This window comes from Myiozetetes cayanensis, unplaced genomic scaffold (genome assembly GCF_022539395.1).
Source record: "Myiozetetes cayanensis isolate MyiCay16 unplaced genomic scaffold, myiCay2020 scf3, whole genome shotgun sequence".
In the NCBI taxonomy this organism is placed as follows: Eukaryota; Metazoa; Chordata; class Aves; order Passeriformes; family Tyrannidae; genus Myiozetetes; species Myiozetetes cayanensis.
The window spans coordinates 71693798-71717123 of record NW_026087521.1 but is presented as its reverse complement, the minus strand read 5'-3'; the positions used below and the strand labels follow the sequence as shown (position 1 = coordinate 71717123).

Here is a 23326-nt window from a genome sequence, read left to right as displayed (position 1 = left end):
ATTTCCCCCTTCTGCTAAAGCTTCACATTAATAGAAATCTAAAAGGAAGGACCACTAAATAACTAACTAAGTGCAAAACTGAGGTTACAGGACAAACATTTTCAGGCAGTAAAAAGCTGCATTAAACTCAGTCTCCCACCATATGAAAACAATCTTGACCTAAGAATCCTTCCCAAACGGAGTGTTTTGGAAGTGGGAGTGCATGCAGTCTGTGGCTGTTATGTAAACACAAAACAGACAATGAGCAATCCTGGCAGGGAGCGAGTCAAGCCACAGGGAACACTGCAGGAATCAACTCCCTTCACTTTTCTGTGTCCTTATTCTTACACTGTTTTCTCTCCACGAGGAGCTGCTGGCAGGGCCACGTGTTTGGTTCTTTCCTAGGCATGCAGGATCCTTAACTCCCTCTGCCCCCAGAAAGAATGACTTTCTAAGCTGAAATCTTAGTGAGCCAGGAAGGTACAATAAAAGCAAGAGTTACTTTATGTCCTAAAAGCTGCTATTTTTAAGTGGGGTTTTGGTTTGGGGTTTTTTTTTTACTGTGAGAAGGCAATAAAAGTTGCCCGTGATTCCAGTGTTTCAAATCAACGCCTTTCAAATACAAATTACCAAATATAAGCTGAACATCCACGTAATCTCTCTCTGTGCTGCATACCAGTAAGCTGGATGCTAAAACCAATTTTTTTACCTTGAAAAGCCTGGGTAGATTCAAGAGAGAACTCAGCAGGCCTCAGGGCACCAAGACTGGGTTCATTCCTATTCAGCTTCCTACTCACCTCACTGCTCACCAGCTCTCACTTTCAGCAACTCTCATCATTTCTTCTTTCCCATTTCTTTGGATCTTCTCAACAACTGCTAGTTCACCTTCCCACCACCATCCCATTTTCTACCTCATTTAATTCCATCATTTTAGACACAGGTATTTTTATTTGTTAGCCCTCGTGGTGACAGCTGAGTACCTCACACTCTCCTAGGTGCTTCAACACCTCTCCAGAAGTTCTAACTACCTGGACACATTATCTTTATTTTACAGATAGGGAGTAACAGGTAGAGAGAAATCTGAGTGGCATTTGAAAAGCATTTAGATAAGTTTAGAGTTCTTAACTTTCAGACTTTTAATTAATGGAACTGGAAGCTTAAGTAATTTAATTAGTTTTGACTTTGTTGCTCTAAGTTATATGCCTAAAAAAGCTGTGTGAGAAATCAAAGTGTGATTAAGCAGAGAACTGAACCAGAATCTCCCATGCTAAGAAAACACAGAATAAAATGTCCAAAGCTACCAATATGAATCCAAACATACTTTATTCAGAGAACAAGATTCATGGACAGGACAACCATGTTTACAGAAAATTAAGCAGTAAAGAGAAAACTGATTACTACTGTGATTATCATCATCAAGTTTTCACATTTTTGCTTAAGGTTCTGAATAATTATATATCCATATAATTAAGGAATATTAATAGTAGCTTAATGTTTCTGTAATGATCAGCTGTGCCTGCAGAGCCTGCTCTCATGCTTGTATATTCAACAGCTTCTTCACGGATTCCTTATACTGAGACATGTTACTTTCTGTTTCACCCTCATTTTTCAGTGCGACTACAGAGTTTTTGTAATTCTTAACCACGTCAGATGCGAGCAGTTCCTCCTTGGAGACATTACTGACACTCTCTGAGGCTTTTATTTGAAGCAGAGTATCCAGGGCATTCTTCTGAGAGCGACTGTTTTCCCAGACGTACTCCTCCATGTCTTCCTCAGTCTTCTCACTCTCCCACTTCTCAGTTTTCTGAAAGAAAACACACAGTGTTTAAAAACTACTCAAGACTGACACAAAGCTACAGTAATTCCAGGAAATTTCTCTCCCTCTCTCGTATCAGTTCACTTCACAACTGACATTCACTGGGGAAGGTATTTCCTCCTCCAAGGTGCAAGGCTTGTAACTGGAGCCTGTACGAGCAGGATGAGTTTCTTTCCTCCCACTTAGCAAGTTGTTTATGGATCTGGCAGGTACAACTGGGCGAGTCAGAGTGGGAAGAAAAGCTTGTGGACTACCCACAATGAATAACAAATAACCTTGTAAAAACAACGATTTTAAATGACTCTAAATGCTCAAGATTTGGAGGCAGTTATTATTAGTTATTATTAGTTATTATGATTTTGGAATGTCTACACTGGCTGTAAGACACGAAGAGAGGCAGTCCATACCAAGTAACCCATGATGAAAGACAGCAATCCTTCACCCTTTGGGAAATGTTTTAATTGGGACCCTTACAGGAAAAGCACCACCAAATAATCCATTTGTTCTTCCTGCAAAACAAACTGCGCTTCAAAAGAATCTCCATCCACAAGCTGCTAATTTTTCCCTAATTAGCACTGCAGGATTAGACAGGATAACAAGTTGAACACTGACAGAAGGCACCATCCCAGTGCCTGTAAATACTCGGCTTGTACAGTTGTTCTTTATAAATGTTGTCTTTCAACATTTCTCCAGCAGTCTCCTTCACAGATTGCTGAAGGAATATTTCAGATGTTATAACCAGCTATTTCTGTATTTTTAATTTTTATTGTACTTTGGTAAAGATATATGCCTCAGTGGTAGATCTATATTTTTATATAAGCTTATTTATTTTTATAACTATTTAGTACTTTACTGATGTAAACAACACATAGTATCCTTATATCATTCCAAGGATCACAGTTTGAAGTATTTTGAGTTTATTTTTAGTGTTTTTCTTAGAATTATTATAAAATCATCTCTAAATAAAACTTGCATTTTTCTGGAATTAAGTTCAAAAAAACCTTATAGTAAAGCATTAACATCATATGTATTTTTGTCTTTTTTAAATCCCTTGCAGAAAAGTCTCCTCAGTAAATTTTTAACTATGCTATGCAGAATCAAAAAAAAACCTTGCAACTGCAGAGAGTTTTTTTTCTTTGTTGTTTGCGATTGGTTTTGAGTTCTGGGGTTTTTTGGGGGGGATGGGGTTTTAGTATGGATTTTGCATTTATTTTAAAGCATTCTGTCCACTAATTGTCAAGGCTGCTGCAGTCAAACCACAGTATTTAACAACCTTTCTTTAAGACCCAAGACTTTTTTTTTCCCACTACAACCCCGAGTGCTTGGATCTGTCTATCTGAACTGAAAATACTTTTACCAAATGCTGCACCTTGCACCTGGTAAATGGAATCTCTTGTCTGTTAAATCCCTGAGTCCAAATGTTTAGTCAGAAGCAGTGAATAGCACCGTTAAAACGTTCATTTGAAATGACATACTTTTTAATTAACAACATCATCTTTACCTATCCCTTGTTTACCTGCATAATGACTGAGACATTTTTTCCCCCCAAACTCGGGCAGAATTTTAAAGCAAAAGCCTTTCTCACAGGGATAGGGTTTCTCAGGAGTAAGGGAATATGGGTATCACCTCTGGTCACTCCTAAACTCACGTTGGAAGTTTAAACAAAAGATCACTGTGAGGCTTTTAAACACCCCTAAGTTATAGCAGAGACAACAAGAACTAATTACAGTTATTACACTTATCTACATCAGGACAATCCTGCTCTGCACATATTAACTCAGAGGACTTTGGAGATGCTTCCTGATAAAACAGATTAAGCTTTCCCCACCTCTTTTGAGCAAGATTTTAAAGGAGCTTTTAAAGAAACTGTAAAGTATTTCTTTCTTGGACTCCTTCCCAGCAGAATGATTTGTCAAAATGGATTTTAAAGTAAAATCTGACTCCATGGTGTGGGGGGGAGAGGGGGAAAGCAGGAAGGGATTTGACAGCAGGGGGAGATTTCCAAATCCATTCCTTCATCCCTGCTACAAGAAGCCAGTATCCATCACTGCACTGTTGGTGGCCGTGCCTCAAAATGAAAAGTTATCCTGCAGATATCCAGCCCAGACATACATCACCGACAGGAAACTGAGCAGGAATCGGCTTCTTGCAAACCAACTGAATCAAGTGAAACTCAAATAAATACCTTTTCAACACAATTTACTGCAGCAGGAAAGTGAATCTGGATTTATATATGCAGTTGAAAACACACCCTAGGTAGACAAGGTATATACCCTGGGTATCCATGAGCTCTGAACAGTCGGAATGTTACCAGTGTTGTAGTCTTGGTTTAAAGTGTTATGAATGAAACTTCAAAATTGGGTCTCTATCACCCCAAATTTAGTTAGTTGATTATTCTTATCCCTTGCAAATTTAAAATGTTAGTGAACACTGCAGTAAGAGTCTTAAAAATGAGAATAAAACTGTGAAAACTGGAATACAAGTGTACTTGGAATATTTTTCTAGAACCCCCACTTAGTGAACAAGGCTAAAAATCAAGAATATATATTCACTAAATATGATTGCCTCATTCTGTCACACATCAGACAGAATCTCAGTATTACCCAGTCTGGTTGAACATCCACTCAGCTGATAATTTCAACCTTTGTCTCTCTTACCAAAACTTACAATAAGAACAAAACCAAAACCAAATTAAAAAAAAAGACCAATTACTTTAGTGGGATTTTTTTTTTTGAGGGGAAGGAAAGTTCTTGAGTTCCAAGTCAAATTTCAAACTCTGTATTGCCTGGAATAAATACACCTATTTCTTAGTACTGCACTGAAATAAAAGGTACTCTACGTGGTACAATAATCTTAGATTTTCAGGTAATAAATGACAGCTATGCTAACACTTTCCAAATGATTGGATACCTTTAATCCTAAAAGGAACTGCCAAAACAATTACAGACTCTTTGGGTATAAAACACTTCTGATTTGTACTACTTAGTTAACAACTTACGAAGAAGTGTCAACAGAAATTGGTAGAGAGGCAAAACATATTTTTCTCACAAGATTCCATTTCACTCCAACATACAGACTGAAAACTAAACAGCTGCAACAATTACATTTATGTATCAAAAAGAAGCCTTGTTTCCCCAGCAACTAAAAATAGGGAGCTTAAACTTACATAAACTTACTTAAGCAAAAGACTTACTGCGGTCTGAAAAAATACAAAGACAATTTTTAATTCAATTTAATTGCTGGAATGCTCATTCTTTGTGGTACAAGAGGTGCAAAAAAAAGTGTAACCTTCTTCCACTGCAATACACATTTCCTGGCAGAAAAACTTTCCTTCCTCCTACTCGAGAAACCAAGAAAGTCCTTAAGTGTGTGCAGCATTAACCATCTACTAAATATCTCCTGCTAATATGTCAGATTAGACCTTGTACTTTAAGAAGTACTGAAGAACAGAAAATCCATGGGCAACTATTTATTATTCTCTCAAGATCCCAGATCTGTAATGCAGAATTGAGATCCTCCACTCTCCATCCTCCTGCATTTGTGTAGATTGAAACATCACGTGGAACTGGAGTAAAAATCCTGGATGACTGTGAATCTTCTTCCTTACTGGAAAATTGATTTCCTGCTCCATTTGCTTCTCCCTCCTGCTTTCCATTCATAACAGAACTGGATTTCTGGGTGATAAACAATAATCCACGCTGAGTGTGAAGAAATCAGTCCATGATCCTTTTAACCACTCGAGGGCAGCAAAGTCTTACTCTCTAAAAACCGCCTGATTACCACCAAAATACATCCAGGTTTCAAGTGATGTTACAGCACTCAAGAAACACCATCCTTTAAAGGCAGCAGCAATACAGCTGGTTAAGCTGCTGTTTAATACTCTGCCCAATATATCTGACCCTTGATTATTTCAATCCAGGCACCAGCCTCGGGGATGATGTGAAAAGAATCACAAAAGAAGCCCAAAGAGGATAAGTTAAATTCTTACCACTTGGTGCACAAGCCAGCTATCTAATTAATATATTCTGAAAGCCAGTAAAATACAAATATTTCATTATCAACCTGAAAACTATTAAACAGGAAGCAAAAGATCTCCAAGTATTTTTAGAGTGATAAAATAAATGAATATTGCTAAGTTTTAAAATCTGATTGTTTTAAAGATAACTGAACTGATAGGTGTGATATCTACGTGCACTCGTAATTGTAATAAAAGTGCATCACTGGCAATTAAAATATAATTACACTTAAAATTACATTTCCCGATGTATATCTGCATATAATTCTTCCTTTTGGACACGCTTGCCAACTCACAAAATACAGAAATAAAGTTATTAACATAAATTCTGCCATGTTTAGAGAGAGATATTAGGCAAAGTTTTCAGGACTGAGGGTAAAAATTCCATGCATCCAGCTTTCCTTCACTTAGCCTTCACTGCCCTCATCTTCTTATCAATTACATCACAGACATGTATTAACACACAGTGTGACACTGCTGTGAAAGCCATCAAATCTTACAATTAGCTCTGCAAACAGGACTGATGTTACTGTCTAAATGGCAGGCCAGTACAAATTAAAATAAAACACACATTGTTTGCTTATGGTTTACAAAACTTCCTTTCAGCAAGTCACTAAAAGGCTGATCATGGAGGGAAAAAAAACCAAAGCATACCACAAAGCAAAACATGTCACACAAAATAAAATTAAAAAAAAAAACATGTCTGGGGAAACCATTAATTTTTCATGGAAATCAAAGACAATTACAACTGATTGACAAACTCATCAAACATTAACATGGAGGGTGGAAGGTAATAAAGGGGCAGGAGACTTGTGCATATTCAACACGCACCGAACACTCATGCAGCAGTATCAGATAGCCCTGTCTGCCATCACTAATTAATGCCAGAGCACAGCACAGACCTGCTCTTCGTCTGAAATTAATAAAGTGAGCAGTGTCTAACTCCCTTGTCATTGCAGTACTGATCTGTCATTAATTTAAGATTTGTAACGCAATGTAATGCTGTTGGGGAGAGGAGCATCCACGTGCACCAACCCCTTGGAATCTAGAGTAAATGTTACCTTCCACAATTGATTTAATTACAATTAACCACAAAAATACAAGGGACAGGTCCGGAGAGTTCACTGTGCAAGGAAGATCTGTAGTCTAAAGATGCCACATTAAAGGTAGGTTTAGGAATCCTGAAAATTAAGGTGTTTTCTGGTAGGCTCAGGGTCAGTTTTAGGCTCCTGGCCCAGAGGAGCAAAGCATAGGGAAAGAATCTCTTATCAAGGTCAAAACCAAGTGAACTTCTTAAAAGAGACAAACTGTTTACAAACAACAGAATAGCACTTGTGAAGTTAGAGAAATGCACTCAGGCTGGACTCTGGAATTAAGATCAAACACAGGCAACCTACCTTGGTTGAATTTGAGGAAAAGTGAGGTGCCAGAGGGAAAGAATCTCAAGATAATTTAGTTTAAGTTATGACAGAGAACACGAGCTACTCAAAACTGCTTACCCAGGATTCGTGGTACAGGACCGTGAGCAGGTGCATGCCATAATCATAGTTCTGTCTTCTTAGGGGACACCTGCAAACCCAGGAACAAAGCTCATCTTTTGGAACAAGACGTTAAAAAAATCACCATCAAAGTTTCTGCTTTGTCATGTGGGGAATCTCAGGGAAACGTGTGTTTGATTCATGTGCATTTCTGAATTACACCCAACCAAGAATAACACCTTGGAGGTGTATTAAGAACATGGGAGAAAGGGAAACTGCAGCTCAGTAGGAAAATCTACAAAATCCAAGAATTTACAAGTCTTCAGGAAACATCAAAAACTTCTTTGCCCTCTGCGCCAAAGTGGAATCCAGCACACATAAGTCTGAACTCCTTTAAAACCTGATTTTAACGGTTAATAACAGGAGCAGCGTTAGGTTTAAGTGCTATTTTAGCCTTAAACATATAATAATTCCCCAAGGCAATAGCTGGTATTACTGGAAGACACCCAGCCCTCTCTATACAGTGACCATTGGTGCAAGCATTTTCGTTTCCTTCTTGTAACTGTACCTGTCTGTGACAATTGTGAGCACATCTGTCTCCTGGCAGTACCGCTCTCCCACGAGTTTAACAAGCTTCTTCTTTGCATGGTCATCCAAGTTCAGGTTAGAAAGTTTAACCTTCAAGTGCAAGAGAAAACAACTTTTAATTCCTTGGGTAAATCCAGTCTCTGCACCTTGGAAATGCCTGAGACGGCGTGGCACACCTTCTGTTAGGAATGACAAGGATAACCATTCAGGATGCATTTGCAGAATTTCTTCTGATTGTGTCACATCAGAAGTCTTAACACAAGGCAGGAATAATGTGGATATTGAAGCAATATATACATGCATGAACAACACCCACATAATGCCTACATCTCCTGAGCTCCCTTCCAGCCTCAAATATGGCATGATCCTATGCTGAGCAGGCTGCTGTGCCTATTGCATGCACACTGGTGCCAACTTAACACTTGTAAATGGTGCCACATTCATATGACCCGTCTTTCAAAACCTGTGCAGTTCCAGGGGCAAAAAATTAGCCATGAGAAGATCTAAGCAAGACATGGAGAACCTTTTCTACAAGGACATTCTTCAGAAGGTACACTATTTTGCTTATATCAGAGCTAACTTAAATACATATCCACGAGCATGAAGACTTCAGTTCTAACACTCTGTAAAATACTTGAGGAAATCCACTGCTTTTTATTTATTCTGAAGTTGAGGAAACCATTTCCCTCATTTCCTGATAGCAGATCATGCTTGCACATTTTGAAAAGAGAAACACAAGTACTTACGGCTTTTGAGACAAAGGCAGTTTACCAAAATTACTACTTACTCTTAAAGTCACCACTCTTGCTTGGGGATTGCGGATAGACGTCCCTGAAGAAACATAATCTACGGTTTCGGTTTCAATAGGAAAATGCTGTTCACATTTCTCATCACTGTCCAGAGCACTTGGCCATTCAGTGCAGAAATCTGCGTAAGGAAGAGAAAACACTACACCTAATACCTGTTTGGTGTATTTGGCTGTTGCTTGTGTTGTTTTTTTTTATTCCAGATTTATTGCAATCTATCTTTTTACTGAGTTTAATCGTTTTTGTATACCGGGTTCCCCAAAACCCAGGACACAGTACTCCAGATGCCAAACAATCACAGAATGGTTTGGGTTGGAATTGACCCTCAAAGATTAAAGAGCCCAACCCCCTGCCATAGGCAGGGACATTTTTCACTAGATTTGGCTGCTTAAAGCTGGTCCAACCTGACCTTGAACACCTTCAAGGATGGGGCATCCACAGCTTCTCTGGGCAAGCCCTTTCAGTGTCTCACCACCCTCATCACAAAAAATGCTTCCTTTTCCTAACCCCCTCATTAGGTTCTCCTTGCTGGCTGGCAGAGACTCTCCTGGTCTTCAGCAGATCCTGTATCTCCCCAGCAGACCTTGCTCTCACAGAGGGTATCATGTATTAACAGCTTTTTGGTCACTGAATGCACTCCAGAATGGCTACTGATCGAACCCTGGTTCAGTCACAGAGAGACTTTTGAGAATTCTGTCACATTCATCACTCACCTTCCTCAAGGCACTAAACCATCAACTCATCAGTCTAAGCAGGGCCTCACTGAAAAGTAAAATTTCAGTCTTACTGGGGTGCTGAAAACCTCCTAAGACACATCTGCCAACCACCTGGATAACTGCAGGCAGCAGCAATAAAGCAGACAGCACTAGCCAAAGCCTGACAAATAACCAGCTTCACAAGTGTACCGTGTCTCACTTTCTACTCCATCACACACATTTACATTCTCACCTTTAAGAGCTGCACAGTGCTTCTTAATTGCAGGAGGAGTAAGATGCAAAAAATTGGGAATCTGAAACAGACACATTAAGAGTTACCACAATAACGGCTTTTTGTCCATTCCTAAGTAAATGGACGTGACTGAAATCTGATTACACTTCTCACATTTGTTAAAGTAATACAACACGGTGAATAAGATATTCAGAAAAGTACTCCAGTCTGATTTAGGAACAGACTTACAAAAATCACAGGCACCATCACCCTAAAAAAGTCTCCAGATTTCATTCACTTGTTACTTAACTTTGTTACCATTTCGTTTAGAAACTAAAGAGGATCATCCTATTTAACAACAGAAAACGGTCTCCAACACAAACACCCCAACCAAAGCAGTGCAGCTTTAGTGAACACAAACACTAAAACGCCCACCCACCCACGGGATGTGTCTCACCTTGATCAGTTCCAAGTTGCCCTCTTTTGGGGGAGGCACTCCCCTCTTCACTGGGTAGCCCATTCGGATTGGGAGGGGCACAGAGGCAGGTTTAAAGGCAGCTGCTGTTGGGTAAACACTGCTCCAGTCCTGATCCACAGCCATCCCCTCCGCCCTGGGACGCGCAGTCTAACGGGTGGAAATGGATACAAGCTGGATGGGAGAGACAGTTTGCAAAACAAAGCAGGATCCACACACAAAACATACACCAGCAGGGGGAGGAAGGGGAATCCAACCACTGCAATCTCTGTTTCCTAAAGGGAATGAGCCTGTAGTGGGGGGCAAGACAATGAGTTTTAAAATACTGGAATTCTAAAAGTGTAAACCAGTTCATAACAAAAGAAACAGATTTTAACCGACGTTTCTTGCTATAGAAATTCCAGCACAGGAACAAGGTAACAGTATATTGCAGAAATAGAAATTCCAGCACAGGAACGAGGTAACAGTATATTGCAGAAACAGCTTATATCCTCCCACAACTGACCACAGTTTCAGTCAGATGCTCCTAAAAAAACCCTAGCAAACAAACAAGTCACTGGTTTTTTCCCCCCAAAACTTTAATTTTTCATTTAGAGGGGGTAAAAAGGAAATGGATATATGCAGTCAACTGGTCTAACTGCTTTGGTGTATTGTAAAATCTACTCTTAGAAGCTAAACAAAAATATAATGTATCCCAGGTCTGCTTCACTATTTGCCTTTAAAACATCATAACCTGTACTACACAACTTTTAGCATGTACCTGTGGGTGACAACAGGAAATTCTCAGTTACTGAATGTCCAGATATCAGTTTTAAATCCACTGAGCAAGTGCAATTTCACTGATGCACAAGATCACTTTTTTTTTTTTATTTACACCAGAAAGAAACCACCATAGAGCCTGTAAACTCAGACTGAAGGCACAGACTGAAAAGAGCTGGGAGACCACAGAAGGTAGGTGCTGGTCTGGAACACTCACAGGGTTTGACTGCAGAAGGGGTTCCTGTTATGACACACAGCTCAGAAAACTGCCTCAAACACCTGAGTTAGCTGAAAATCGTTTCAGTACTTACAAACTGTGGTGTCCTGCCTCTTCTCCTTACTGAAGCTAAAAGAAAAAAAACCAAACAAACAGCCGTTTAAAATACAAATTGTTATATAGTTTGTGTTTTTTTTGAGGGGGGCTTGCAGCATAATCTTCTATGCTTTTTTTTGTGTTGTTTGTACCATATCCATTAATACTCCCCAATCTTTACATGGAAGAAGGGGAAGATCAGGTATTCAGGCTTCAGATTGCTCATTTATTTTTTGAAACATGAGATAAAAAAAAGAACTTCGAGGAAATGAGTGAGAGTAAACCTTCACCTTCACCCCCGTGCTCCCTCTTTCCCATGTGGCTGTTCAGTCACAAATCACCCTCCCACAACAGCACAAGATGGATAAACTTCAGAGTTACTGTTTCCAAAAGAAGAACCGGCCTGACTCCATCCCTTCCTTCTGCTTTACACCCTCTCCTGTGCCACCCTCCAGCTCTGCAGGAACAGTTTGCACATTGCATTGTTTCTCTTCTTGAGCTTGGGATGGGGATCACGTCAATCCAGTTTACTGAGCTATCCTGTGAGAGTTTTAACTCCTTTCAGGTCTGAGCCACTCTCTGACTCTACTTTATAGCCGGACATCACTTGGACCTGTGGTGATGGACTCCCAGGGATGCAGGAATATACCAAATACCACCGGATTTTCAAACTAAACAGAGATCTTTCTTCGCTCCATTCCCTCCCCCTCCTCAAACTCCAAAACACTTCAAATTCCACTCTCCAAAAAACAACACTGGATCATGTGGCCTCAAGATAGACGAAGGTGAATCCGGTGCCATTGATTTTCAAGTGAGTGGTTTGAGCTCTGAGGTTTAATGCTTTTGTATATATTTATCAAAAAAAAAAAGGATTTAGGAGTGGGCGTTTTGGTTTTTCGCCCATTAGTATGTCTTACAACCCTACCTCGCGAAACCACCTGAATTTCACAGTCCTTTCCTTTTCCTTATTCTTTATGCACCCAGTTCCGCTCATCCTCTTCTTGCTACATAAAAAAATTCAAACTGAAAGACGGACACCCGCGGGTTCCAGGACAGCGCTCCTTTATGGCCCGACCCGCCTCCCTCGCGGTGCTGCTTTCAGGCGCAGCCACGCTTCACACCGCACTGCTACAAACGTCCACAATTGCAGCTCGGGGTCCCTTCAACACCTAAAAGCTCTTTCGGAGGCCAGGTCTGGTCTCTCAGCAGCACGCAGCGCCCGGCAAAACCCACGACATTCCCTTCGGGAACGACCGAAACGACCCCCGGGCCCGGCCGCGCTCACCTTCGTGCGGCTGCGGCCCTTCCCTGCCGCTCACCGCGGCCAACGACGATGAGGAGGCGGCGCGGCCACAGCCAGGCGCGGCTGGGAGCGCCCCGCCGGTCCCACAGCACAGCCCGGCTCGGCAGCACAGCCCGGCCCGGCAGCACAGCCCGGCTCGGCAGCACAGCCCGGCCCTGCACAACAGCCCGGCCGGCGCCGCCATCGCGGCCTCCCCGCAGCCCCGCCCGGCCCCGCGGAAGCTCCGCCCGCACGGAGCGGGCCCCGGTGGAGCTCGCCCTGCCCTCGGGGAGGAGCCTGGTGCTCCGGAGGTAGAATATCTCAGCTCCGGAGGCACTCCCGGCCCTGCTCAGGGCACCCCAGAAATCCCAAAATGTGTGCCTGAAAGCGCTGTCCAAACGCTCCCTGAGCTCTGTCGGGCTCGGTGCTGTGAACGCTGCCCAGACATCCTCTGGGGGAAGAACCTGTTCCTAAAAGGGCTCCCCTCAGTCTTCAAGTTATTTTGGTTTTGTTTGTTTGGTTGGTTGGTTTTTTCCCCACACTCAGATCTGAAGGGAGGAGGACTGGTGAAAACAGCCATGAAACGCGGTTCAAGAACAGGAGAGCTAGACAACCTCTTAAGAAGGAGGGTTTAAGTCAGTGTAGCTCTAAATTAAAGCAGCATCAGCAGTAAAATTTGTTGGGATAAGGCACAGTCCTGCAAATACAATGTATTTCTGAAAATAGTAATCAAAACCTTCTGCTGAGAGTTTGATGACATCAATCTCCCCTATTGCTCTTCAACCAGAACCTCCTGTCTTTCTCACATTCACTTCTTCCCACAGGATCCTTCACCTCCCCTTTTTTTGTTGCAGAGCAAATTAAATCATGCTGGACCACATCTGAAACATGCTAAAAACCTCATCTGAATGACTGTGGACTGTAGAGCAAATAAGCTGCAAAAAGGACTCAAGTTTTTGACTCAAATTTCTTACATACTGAAAAAGCCTCAGATTAAAAATAATCTAAATAGCAGCCTAGAAAGTCCTGTATTAAAGAAATGGATACTGCTCAGAGCCTGGTCTTTGAAACTCAATAAAAATGAAGGGAAATATCATCAGGCACGTTAAGAGTTTTCTCTGGAACACAGCGTGAGACCACTTACACATGCTCCAGAGGGAAAGCTGCTTTCAGCTATCTAATGTTTTAGCCACAAAAAAGTCTTGATAGGGAAACAAAACTGTTGGTAGCACAAATGGTCCCAATAAACTGCACAGATTTCCAAGCCTAGTCGAAAAACACATGCACAATTTTATCCATTTTGTTTGTTTGCTTGTTTGTTTAGTGTAAAATAAACTAGTATATCTTCCAGAAGAACAGAAAATGTAAGAGGGGGGAAAGTATTCCAGGAAAAACATGCAAGTAGAAAAGACTACAATGATTTGTTTATATCTAGGAAATCAAAAGATTGTCAGACATCATGTGGAATTGATGGGGCAAGGAATATTGAGTTACTGAATGTTTTGCCTTACTGGTAAATTGACTACCTGCTCCGTTTGCTTTTTCCTCCTGTTTTTGAACTGGGCTTTTTAGTGATAAATTATTAATTGAATTTTCCTCTCCACTGCACCACAGCCAATTCAGAGTCCAGCATCTTGTCTTGATGGCCACAGTTCACAGGAGACGTTTATATCTAGTAATATCCTACATGGTTTAGAGAGCAAGAATGTCACATACACTCAACCCCTGCTGTTGTAAACTCACCTTGTAAATTGTTCAAAATTGCCATGGTTAGATGCCATACAGATGCTATGAGCATGTGGTGTTGTGGTATCTTAACTTCTGTACTGACACAATAAGAACACAACTATCACCAACTTTGCTGCTGCTGCTGCTCTGAAGATTGGCTCAAAGCTCGTCTCAAAAGGCATGTTCAAAGCTCACAGCTCACAGGTTGTTCAACAATCTCAAGCCCTGAAGGGTTTCAAGACTCTGGTCCAATCTCACACCTGCCTTTCTTTAAGCAGCAGGACAGGCTGGAAATGTCCTGACCTCCCTTCCAACCTCAAACATGCCATGATTCTGTGCTGAGAAGTCTGCTGTTTCAGTTGCATACACATTGGTGCCTGGAGGCCTGCCAGCTCAATACAAAACAGTGATTTCAGGAATCAGTTCCCACAGCTAGAAATTTCAAGGCACCTTTACGGCAAAAGTTAGTGCTGATTTGTAAAGGAATTTCTCTAAGAGAGCCTCTCTGATCTTGCCTACCAGGCCTTTCCCAATCTTCCATTGCATTTGATTTCAGACATGCTTAGAAAGAAGAACTTGCCATCTTCTTGCCTTGGGCTAAATCAGCTGGGGGAGGAAGGGGAATCAAACTGCAAACTCTGTTTCCTAAATGGTCTGAGCGTGTGGAGTGGAGGGCAAGGCAATTAGGTTTAAAATTCTGTAGTTCTTCAGGTGTGAACCAGTTCATAACACCCATGTTACTAAGGACTGGGTGGAAGCAGGGTTTGGCTGCTTGTGTCCTTATCCATGAAGATTTTATTATCATGGAAAAAGTGACTCCCCAAAGGTGATTGTCCCTTCCCAGAGCTGGGCAAGGCCAGTCCTGTCCCATATTCTTATCAACCACCACGGCCGAGGGCACTGAGTGCCTCCTCAGGCAATTTGCAGAGTTGACACCAGTTTATGGAGGCATTGTTGATCTGCTGGAGGGTAGGAAGGCTCTGCAGAGGGACCTGGACAGGCTGCCTAGATGGTCCAAGGCCAGTGGGATGAGGTTCAACAAGGCCAAGTGCCGGGTCCTGTGCTTGGGTCAGAAGGATTCTGAGAGTGTCGAGCTCTTTGTGACTTAACTGCGGGCAGGGGTTCTGTGTTGTCCGTTGGTGCTGGTTGCTCCTGGCAGTCCTGCAGTTGTCCCTTGGCTCACCTACAGACCTGCAGGACCTTAAGGCAGGTTCTGCTCGACAGGGTGACCTGTGAAGGGTCGGCACTGCTGTTCAGAACAGACTCTTTCAGGTACGCAATGTCCAGCTCCTGAAGGAAAGTTCCTCCCTGGGGAAGGGCTGCAGGGGATTCACGGTGAGGAGTGCCCTTCCAGCTTGGTGCCAGTCCTTCCTTCTGCTTGGATGATCTTTCCTTTGCCTTGCAATCCAGGCCTCGCCTCCCATCCAAAATTATGGCCAGAGACAAACAGATTTGAGAATATTAACTGAGGGGTATTAACACCCATGTTACTAATGATTGGATGGGAGCATAGTTTGTCTGCTAGTATCCTTATCAATAAAGATGTTGTTATTGTGGAAAAGGTGACTTCCCATTCCATCTCTTGGTATAAGAAACACCTCATTTGCCTATCTTCTTGACCAATGTAGGTCAAGTCAAGGGTGCAGGGACCCTCTTGCTCTGCTTCTCTGACAATTCCATGGACACTGTGAAGTACAGCTCATTTCTGGGATCAGTGGGATATATTCCACTCATTCTGTTTGCAGCTCACCAGCTCTGGTGAAATGGCACCTCGGTCTCCAGTTGTGAAAGGGACATTCACTTTTCTGAGAACAGAAATGCTGGTCTGAAATACTCAGGTCATTCCTAAAAACCTGCACGAAACTTAATGCCCTTTGCTATACCAAGTAGTGTCACTGTGTATTTCTGACCCTTTTCTCTGAAATCTACTACTCTAGGGAGTATGGAGACTACTGAGAGTTATTTTTTATTGGTTAAAGCAGGCTTTTCACACAGAGCTGCTCAAGAGAACTTGTTCTCTCCTCTCTTTCTGCAGCCTGAGCAAAAGACGTGGCCGAGTTTGCCCCAAGCATGGATAACAGCAGCGGTCCTTTCCTTCTCCCCACCTTACTGCTCCTGCTGCAGAACACGAGCAACCCTGAATCCTCCATCCCTCCTGCTGGCTATGAGGTGACAGAATCTCCACTCACAGGACCCGGCTCAAGCAGGAACCACACTCTCTTAGGCTATGGACTGAGGCCGGGGGAAATGGCAGCGGCCGGCATCGTTTGGGGAGTGCTGTGGCTGGTTTCCGTCTTGGGAAACTCCCTCCTTTGCTCAGTGATGCCCAGGAGCAGGAAGACACAATCCCCCAACTACTTTGTGGTGTCCATGGCTTGTGCAGACCTGCTCACCAGTGTTGTGAGCGCGCCCTTCCTGCTGCTCCAGCTGACCTACGGCAGGTGGATGCTGGGGAATGGGATGTGCAAGCTGGTGAGGTACATCCAGTACCTCACCCCGGGGGTCCAGCTCTACGTGCTCTTCTCCATAGGCATGGCTCGATGCTACACTCTCGTCCGTCCCCTGAGCTTCAAAATGTCCAAGGAGAAAGCCAAGATAATGATTCTGGCCTCTTGGCTCTGTGGTGCTCTCTTTGCATCACCAGCTTATTTTCTCTATGACTCTGACAGTGACCACCACTGCAACTTTTTTCTGCCTGATTCTCCGCAAGGATTTGACTCCAGTATTGTCCACCTCCCAGTGCTGTTGTTTTTGATCCCCTCCCTCTTCACTGTCCTCTGCTACGAGAAAGTCTTCACCTACATTTGGAGAAGAGGCACCGAAGTCACGGCTGGCAGGAGGACAGTGAATTTGATCTCAAGAAGAAAAGTGAAAAATGTCAAGATGTTCTTCATCTTTAACTCAGTTTTCCTCCTGTCCTGGCTCCCTTTCTACGTGGCACAGCTGTGGCACCCACAGGAAACAGACTACAGAAAGAGCTCCTTGGTTTTCCTGGCTGTCACCTGGATCTCTTTCAGTTCCTCAGCCTCTAAGCCAATCCTTTTCTACATCTATAATGCAAACTTCAGAAGGGCGATGAAAGAAACTTGTTGCATGTTTGCCAGGAAATACCAGAGAAGCAGCATCTTCACCATTACCACCAGCTATGGGACAATCAGAAAGAATCATGTTTGGATCACAGATATCCCAGCACCAGCCCAAACTGTCCCCAAGGACTCCACCTCCGGTGCTTTTAACAGAGAAGTCAAGAAGGATGAGCTTGCCAGGACTGATGAGTCCAATCCCCCAAATACATTTGCCTAGGGGTAGTCATAGCTTTGAAAAGCCGTGTATGTGCTATGGTGGTGCTGCAGACCCCCAGGAGAGGGAGGAATCTTTCACTCTTTGAAGCAAAGTATAGTTACACATTTTAGCACACGTTTTAGAGTCGAAAAAATATGATCTGTTTTATTAAATGCCTTGGTTTTGATGCATTTGTTCTATTTCATTTGTCATGTTTTGGGGAACTCCTCTCCCAGAATCATGAGCAACGTTTTTCTACAAAACAAGAATCCTTGCACTACTATCTGTAGGGAAAAAAAGGGGGTTGGATCTATCTTGAAACTGAAAATCAAAAATTTTATATCCTGACCCGAAAATTGAATTGTTAATTGCAGTGAGGTGCATGGACACACCTCTGGAGAGTATAAATTCTTCATGCTGTACCTACCCATGGGATATAAAATTGCACTGACTATCATATAATGCATTCACAAATATGCCTCATAAATAATACCTGCTTTTCCAATTAAAAAAAGGAATATATTATTGCATCTTCATTTTCAGCAGATTTGTCAGACATAGCCTACTGCCTTCACAGTGACGTGTCATTGTCGAGGTTGAGAAAATGCTGTATATTTGCACACACCTATGCTCCTGTCATATCCTCATGACAGAAGCCTGGCAAGTCAGTTATTGCACATGAATACAAAATAGAGAACGGTGTTAATATGTTGAATTTATAAATCTCTGGTTCACATTAACACTTAATAGAGTTAGTGAATTTTAAAAATACAAAACGCTGACTTAGCCAATCTTCCTGACCTTCTGCTCTATATTCTCACTAGAACAGACACTTTCAATTTTATCTTACTTTCCACATTAGGGTAACACAAGAAGAGACTCCTTATTCAAAGCATGTAGTGCCAGTAACAGAACAAGGTCAGCTGCAGGTGTTGTGTATTAGCTTGGAGTTCCTGTTTCATGACTCCAGTGCAGGTCACCTGCGCATCTTGGGTTGCAGTACCAAGAGTTATTAATTCATTTTTAAACCCTCTTCAAATTTTCCAGGTTTTCCTACAAAGAACCCAGTTGGTCATAATTATTGTTTAAACATCAGCTCTCCGTAGAATGATCCATATTCAGCACTCTGCTGCTTGTGTTTGATTTCACTCAAGAAGAACAATTAAATTGTCTACTTCAAGAGGGTGTTTTTAAAGGAACGTTTATGGAATGTTCCAGTTCCTAGAATACACAGCTCTCAAGTTCTCCTGCCCCATAACACTTGAGAAAGAGTTGTTCTTTTTAGAACTGGAGTGGAAGAAAGAGGCAAGGAGAAACCGATGCTGATAATACATTGCAAGTGCCTGGAAGACAAAACCAAGAGTGCAATACAAATACAGAATTTTTCAGTTTTTCATGCACCATCACTTGTTATTCAAAATTGCTACACAGATAATAAAGTAGTGTCACCTGTATTTTGAATATATTTGGACTCGAATGTTTCATTTGAATGCTTTTCATGATCAATAGCTTAATTCCACCACAGAGAAACTAGTTAAGATTAACCAGATATTCATAACACTGTATGGATATTTCAGTCCCCTTACAAGTACAGTAACTTCAAATCAACAGACCCATCAAGTGGCCCTACAAATTCACCTCAGGACACGTTGTTTGTATACTTCTTTAGCACATACAGATGTTCTTCCTGTGTTTTGAAATGCACACACGTTTTAAAAAATGTTTCCAGTTACAGCACGGTAGAACTTTGTCTGAAACTATGATTTTGCATAAAAATGTTATACAGACATGTGATTTAGAAACTCAGATCAGCAGAACTGGAGATGCTATATAAGTCTCTTCAGTCAGAAGACACAGTTCCTATGTAAAAGGTCTCTACTGAAGCCATAATTCTGTTTTGGTCAATCTGTTCAAATATACTTGAAATAAACATCGACTTTTCGTGGTGTTCTGTTACAACCTCAGTACCAATAACAGTATCCTTTTCCTCCAGTGCATCACTAATGACTTAAACAAACCCAATCAAACACTGCTGGGACACTTAATATAATTGAAGATAGGAATCAAGTGACAGCTGAGGTTCTCTATGCAAGAATTTATATTGCCTCATTATTTGAAGGCTCTCCATGCCTGCTATCTGATCCCTCCTCAGCAGTGACAATAGGGACGGTATTTCAAGCAGTAATTTTGTCTTCCTTTTATGCAACAGATACTTTGCCCCAGGTGGTAGCAGTTTATTTTAGCTCATACAATTTATTAATATCCAGATATTAAAAAAATACTGTGGGTTTCTCTAAAGCCGTGCTGTGATTATAATTAAAGGATTCTGCTGACCTAGTGAAGAGCACTAAACTAAAAGACCAAACACACCTTAGACTGCATACCAAGCTGTTCTCTGTTGTCCAGGTAGAATAACATGAGAACAGTGGAATTTGGCTGCATCATTCTTGAAAAAAACTATCATGGAATACATTACAATCATTGCTTGATTTACCACAGTGCCTCAAATGGCAAACAGGATCAGGACCCTGTGATGCTGGCTTTCAATCAACAAAATTTTCTTAATCAGTAGCTAATCCCAAGTTAGAAAATGCACTCTAATAATATAAATTTCTCCTTATCCTCAATATTTCAATTTAACAGTTCTCTTCTTTCCAAAAGCCTATTGAAATGACAGTACAAGGGCACTGGCACAGTATCTGTCTACCGGAAAGTGGTGCACTTGAAACTTAGCTGAACTATGGTGCAAAAGTCATGGAATTAATACTTTTCTCAGTTCCTTCCCTCAGAGGAAAACATACTCCTTTGTCAGCTCTTTCACCTGGTTCTCCAGCTTTTATCCCTCCCCTCCTTGTAGTGGGAGACCAGGTGAAGCAGCAACAGGATACCAAGCTAAGAGACTGAGGCACAGAATATATAAATTCTTCATGGAAAAGTGAAAACTATCCTGAAAGATTGTGGAATGATGGCTAAGCCACACAATTGCTTTGCTTATCTGGGATTTTTCACACACAGAAAACAAACAAATAAACAAAAAAACAAACAAACAAAAAGCTGAACACCTGACATCCTTGCTGTAATTAAAGTAGAAAAAATGAAAATGTGCATTCTTTAAGAGATGAGTGTTGGATGGCTGTTGACCCAGAAGAACTCATTAAAAATGAGAGAAAAACTCACAGATAAAGATTCTAAAAATGGTGATGTTTTGTGTGAGAACAAATGCACGAGTAGGTTCATTTCCACCACCATGCTCCTTCCTTCGAGTCTTTCAAGTCTTGCCTAGAGAAAATATGCTGGTCAAAGAATAATTAATATCTAAGGTCTTTAAGATAATTACTAACTAAGGTCTTTTGTGAAATAAGAATAGTGTTGACTTCAAAATAGGTGTTTTACTTAATTGGTGACATACAGGAGAAATTGCAGTTATAAATTTGGTGAGATAAAGAGGTAAAATATATATGACTTCAGGAGCCATTCACTTCTCTCATAGCTTCATAATATAGGGATTTACCTGCTGTTTACAACCAATGACCCTTAAAGTTCTTAAGTCTTCTCTGGAAGTGTTCCCTCAAAAGATAAGCTGTTCCCAATACTGGTCCAAAGGGACAGGTGACATTTTGTTCCTGGGTTTCATCTTGGTGGGTGAAAAGCTGAACTGTTTGTACCTGTTCTTCCTGGGCAGAGACCTTGTAAGGCACCACGCAGTGCTATCCCACGTGCCCCAGCTGGCCTTTGGAAGGATTTATTGTTGCAAAAACGTGGTTGAAAGGCAAGTGGAAAAGGCAGACTGTGGGAGGGGAGGTGACAAACTGCCTGATATGACCTGATGAGCCATCCCTGTGGGATGAGGACTGCAAGTTGAATATGTGCTTTCACATGATCACTGCTAGGAAAAGATTCTGTAGGTACTCAGCAGTGTCTACTTCTCTGTCTCCAGGCCTGGCAGAGTGGTTCCCAAGCCCGAGGTGGATGTTCAGGAGCGCTGTGTGCAGAGAGCTGATGTCCTGAGAATGGAATTCAAAACGAACGGAGGAGCGCGGGAATGTTTTGCAAGTCTCGTCTGTTATTTACCCTTCCAGATATTTTCTAGGCTTTGGGCTCCATATCATCCCTTTATGTTCCTTGCATGACTCACTCACACTTTTCTTCTAAAATCCAGCTCCCGGAGGGGACGGCGATGGGTGATATCAGTGGTGCTGTGTTTAGGTTACCTTCCTGAGAGGTGTCTTCTCATCAAGGAGGGATCCAAACATGCATCTGAAAACCCAGACACTTCCCTGTGCCTGCCCATCCTGGCCTTTTGGTTATAAATGACCAAGTTTGTTGTGCTGGCTGTCAGGGTGAGGGAGGTGGCCTCTCTGAGCAGGTGGGCAGCACCAGACACATCAAAATTAAAGACACGAAGTGAGCCCAGCCATAAAAGCCCCCCATTTGTTTATAGGCAGTTGCAGGGTGTTATATGTAATATAATGTTACCAATGAAAACATCTAGACATTGCTGAAATCATGCATTTCAGTCATGGTTAGGTGACTAATTGCCTTTGGAGATTTCTGACCCAAAGGTGTGATGTGCTACATTTGGGGGATGTGTGAAGGAGTGAGTTCATGTCTTCTACACTTTAATAACATTTTACCTAAATCATCTTTTCCTCAATCAAGAAATAGGAGACAGGTGCTCTAGTTTCTAATTCTGCCATGGTTTCAGACTCGCTGCTCTTATGTTGAGTTTCTGCATTTGCAGTAAAGTTGGGTACTACTTTGCCCTCAGAGGAAACTTATTTTTAACTTTAAAACAAGATAATTCCTGTTTCATTGGGGTGCTTTGTTTTGTAGGTTGTTTTATTTTTAAAGCTACTTTTGTAGAGCTTGAATGATTATGTTCAGGAAAAGTTCATAGAGCAGAGAGTAGAAATGTGGTAATTGATACAGAAAGAATTTAAAGGAAGAAGCATGAGGAAAAGCCTGGAGGAGGATTTGTGCAGCTCCAGTCAGCTTTCAGTTCTCAATGTCTGCTTACCTGCAGTACTATGTGGAATATTGTATTCAATTCTGTGGGGGCCTAAACTGAGTAACAGAATTACAGTTAATATAATAGTTATATTTTAGAGAGAGAGAGTTATAAATAAATAGAGTTATAACTACAGTTAATTGAGTAACAAAATAACAAGGAAAATGTTCTGGAGGGGTTGATTTTTAGACAAGCAAAACCAGAGTATGTGTATTTAAAAAAAAAAAAACACAAAACAAACAAACCCCAAACAACCAAACCCAAAACCAAACAAAAACTAAGAGGTTTTGGTTTTGATTTTTTTTGGTTGTTTTGTTTCCAGTGGTATGGAAATACATCTGGGAAACCAAGAAAGTAACTTTCTGGGACAATCTTTCCAAAGAGAGAGCCCCATGAACAATTATGATGAAAGCTGAAGGCTGTGCAGTGGCAGTTCCCCCACTGATGATACCCTAAGGTGAAATGGTTACCTTTGTTCCATTCTTGGCCACGTGGCTCTGGAAAAGTGGGAAGCAGCTTATGTTCAGAATGCTGGCATTGAAGACAACAATCTGCTTTCTGTTACAAAAGGGAGACAAAGAGACAAATAGCAGTGTTCACTTTCTCATTCCTGAATAGAAAGTTCAACAACGAAATGAGGAGTTTGATGCTGGAATGGTTATGGTTGGGATTCTGTTCCTCCCAAATTAATATAAAAGATGAGCTATAGTTCAGAAAGGCAACAACATTTGAGAACTCTGATTTTCCATTACTTAATGTAACAATGAAGTGCTGCTTTTGGCTTTGCCAAAACTTTGATGGAAAAAAACCCAAACAACTGAAGCTGCATGTTTAGACCTAATGTAAAAAGTCTGCTGCAGCTACAAGTAA

At 41.6% G+C, this 23326-nt stretch overlaps 2 protein-coding genes across 2 annotated transcripts; one reads left to right on the top strand and one right to left on the bottom strand.

The window, feature by feature from the left end:
- Window positions 1-1277: 1277 nt before the first annotated feature.
- On the bottom strand, window positions 1278-12660 carry MRPS35 (mitochondrial ribosomal protein S35). The gene is made up of 8 exons (XM_050324880.1): window positions 12442-12660; window positions 11155-11189; window positions 10067-10234; window positions 9631-9691; window positions 8664-8803; window positions 7857-7966; window positions 7310-7379; window positions 1278-1783 (listed from the first exon to the last, which is right to left on the bottom strand). Exons 1-8 carry the CDS (start codon window positions 12641-12643, stop codon window positions 1511-1513), a joined length of 1059 nt encoding a protein of 352 aa, XP_050180837.1. The 5' UTR covers window positions 12644-12660; the 3' UTR covers window positions 1278-1510.
- A 3550-nt stretch (window positions 12661-16210) lies between these two features.
- LOC126644836 (probable G-protein coupled receptor 19) lies at window positions 16211-17469 on the top strand. Its single transcript, XM_050324610.1, has one exon. The coding sequence runs from the start codon at window positions 16237-16239 to the stop codon at window positions 17467-17469; it is 1233 nt and encodes a 410-aa protein (XP_050180567.1). The 5' UTR covers window positions 16211-16236.
- Window positions 17470-23326: the final 5857 nt, after the last annotated feature.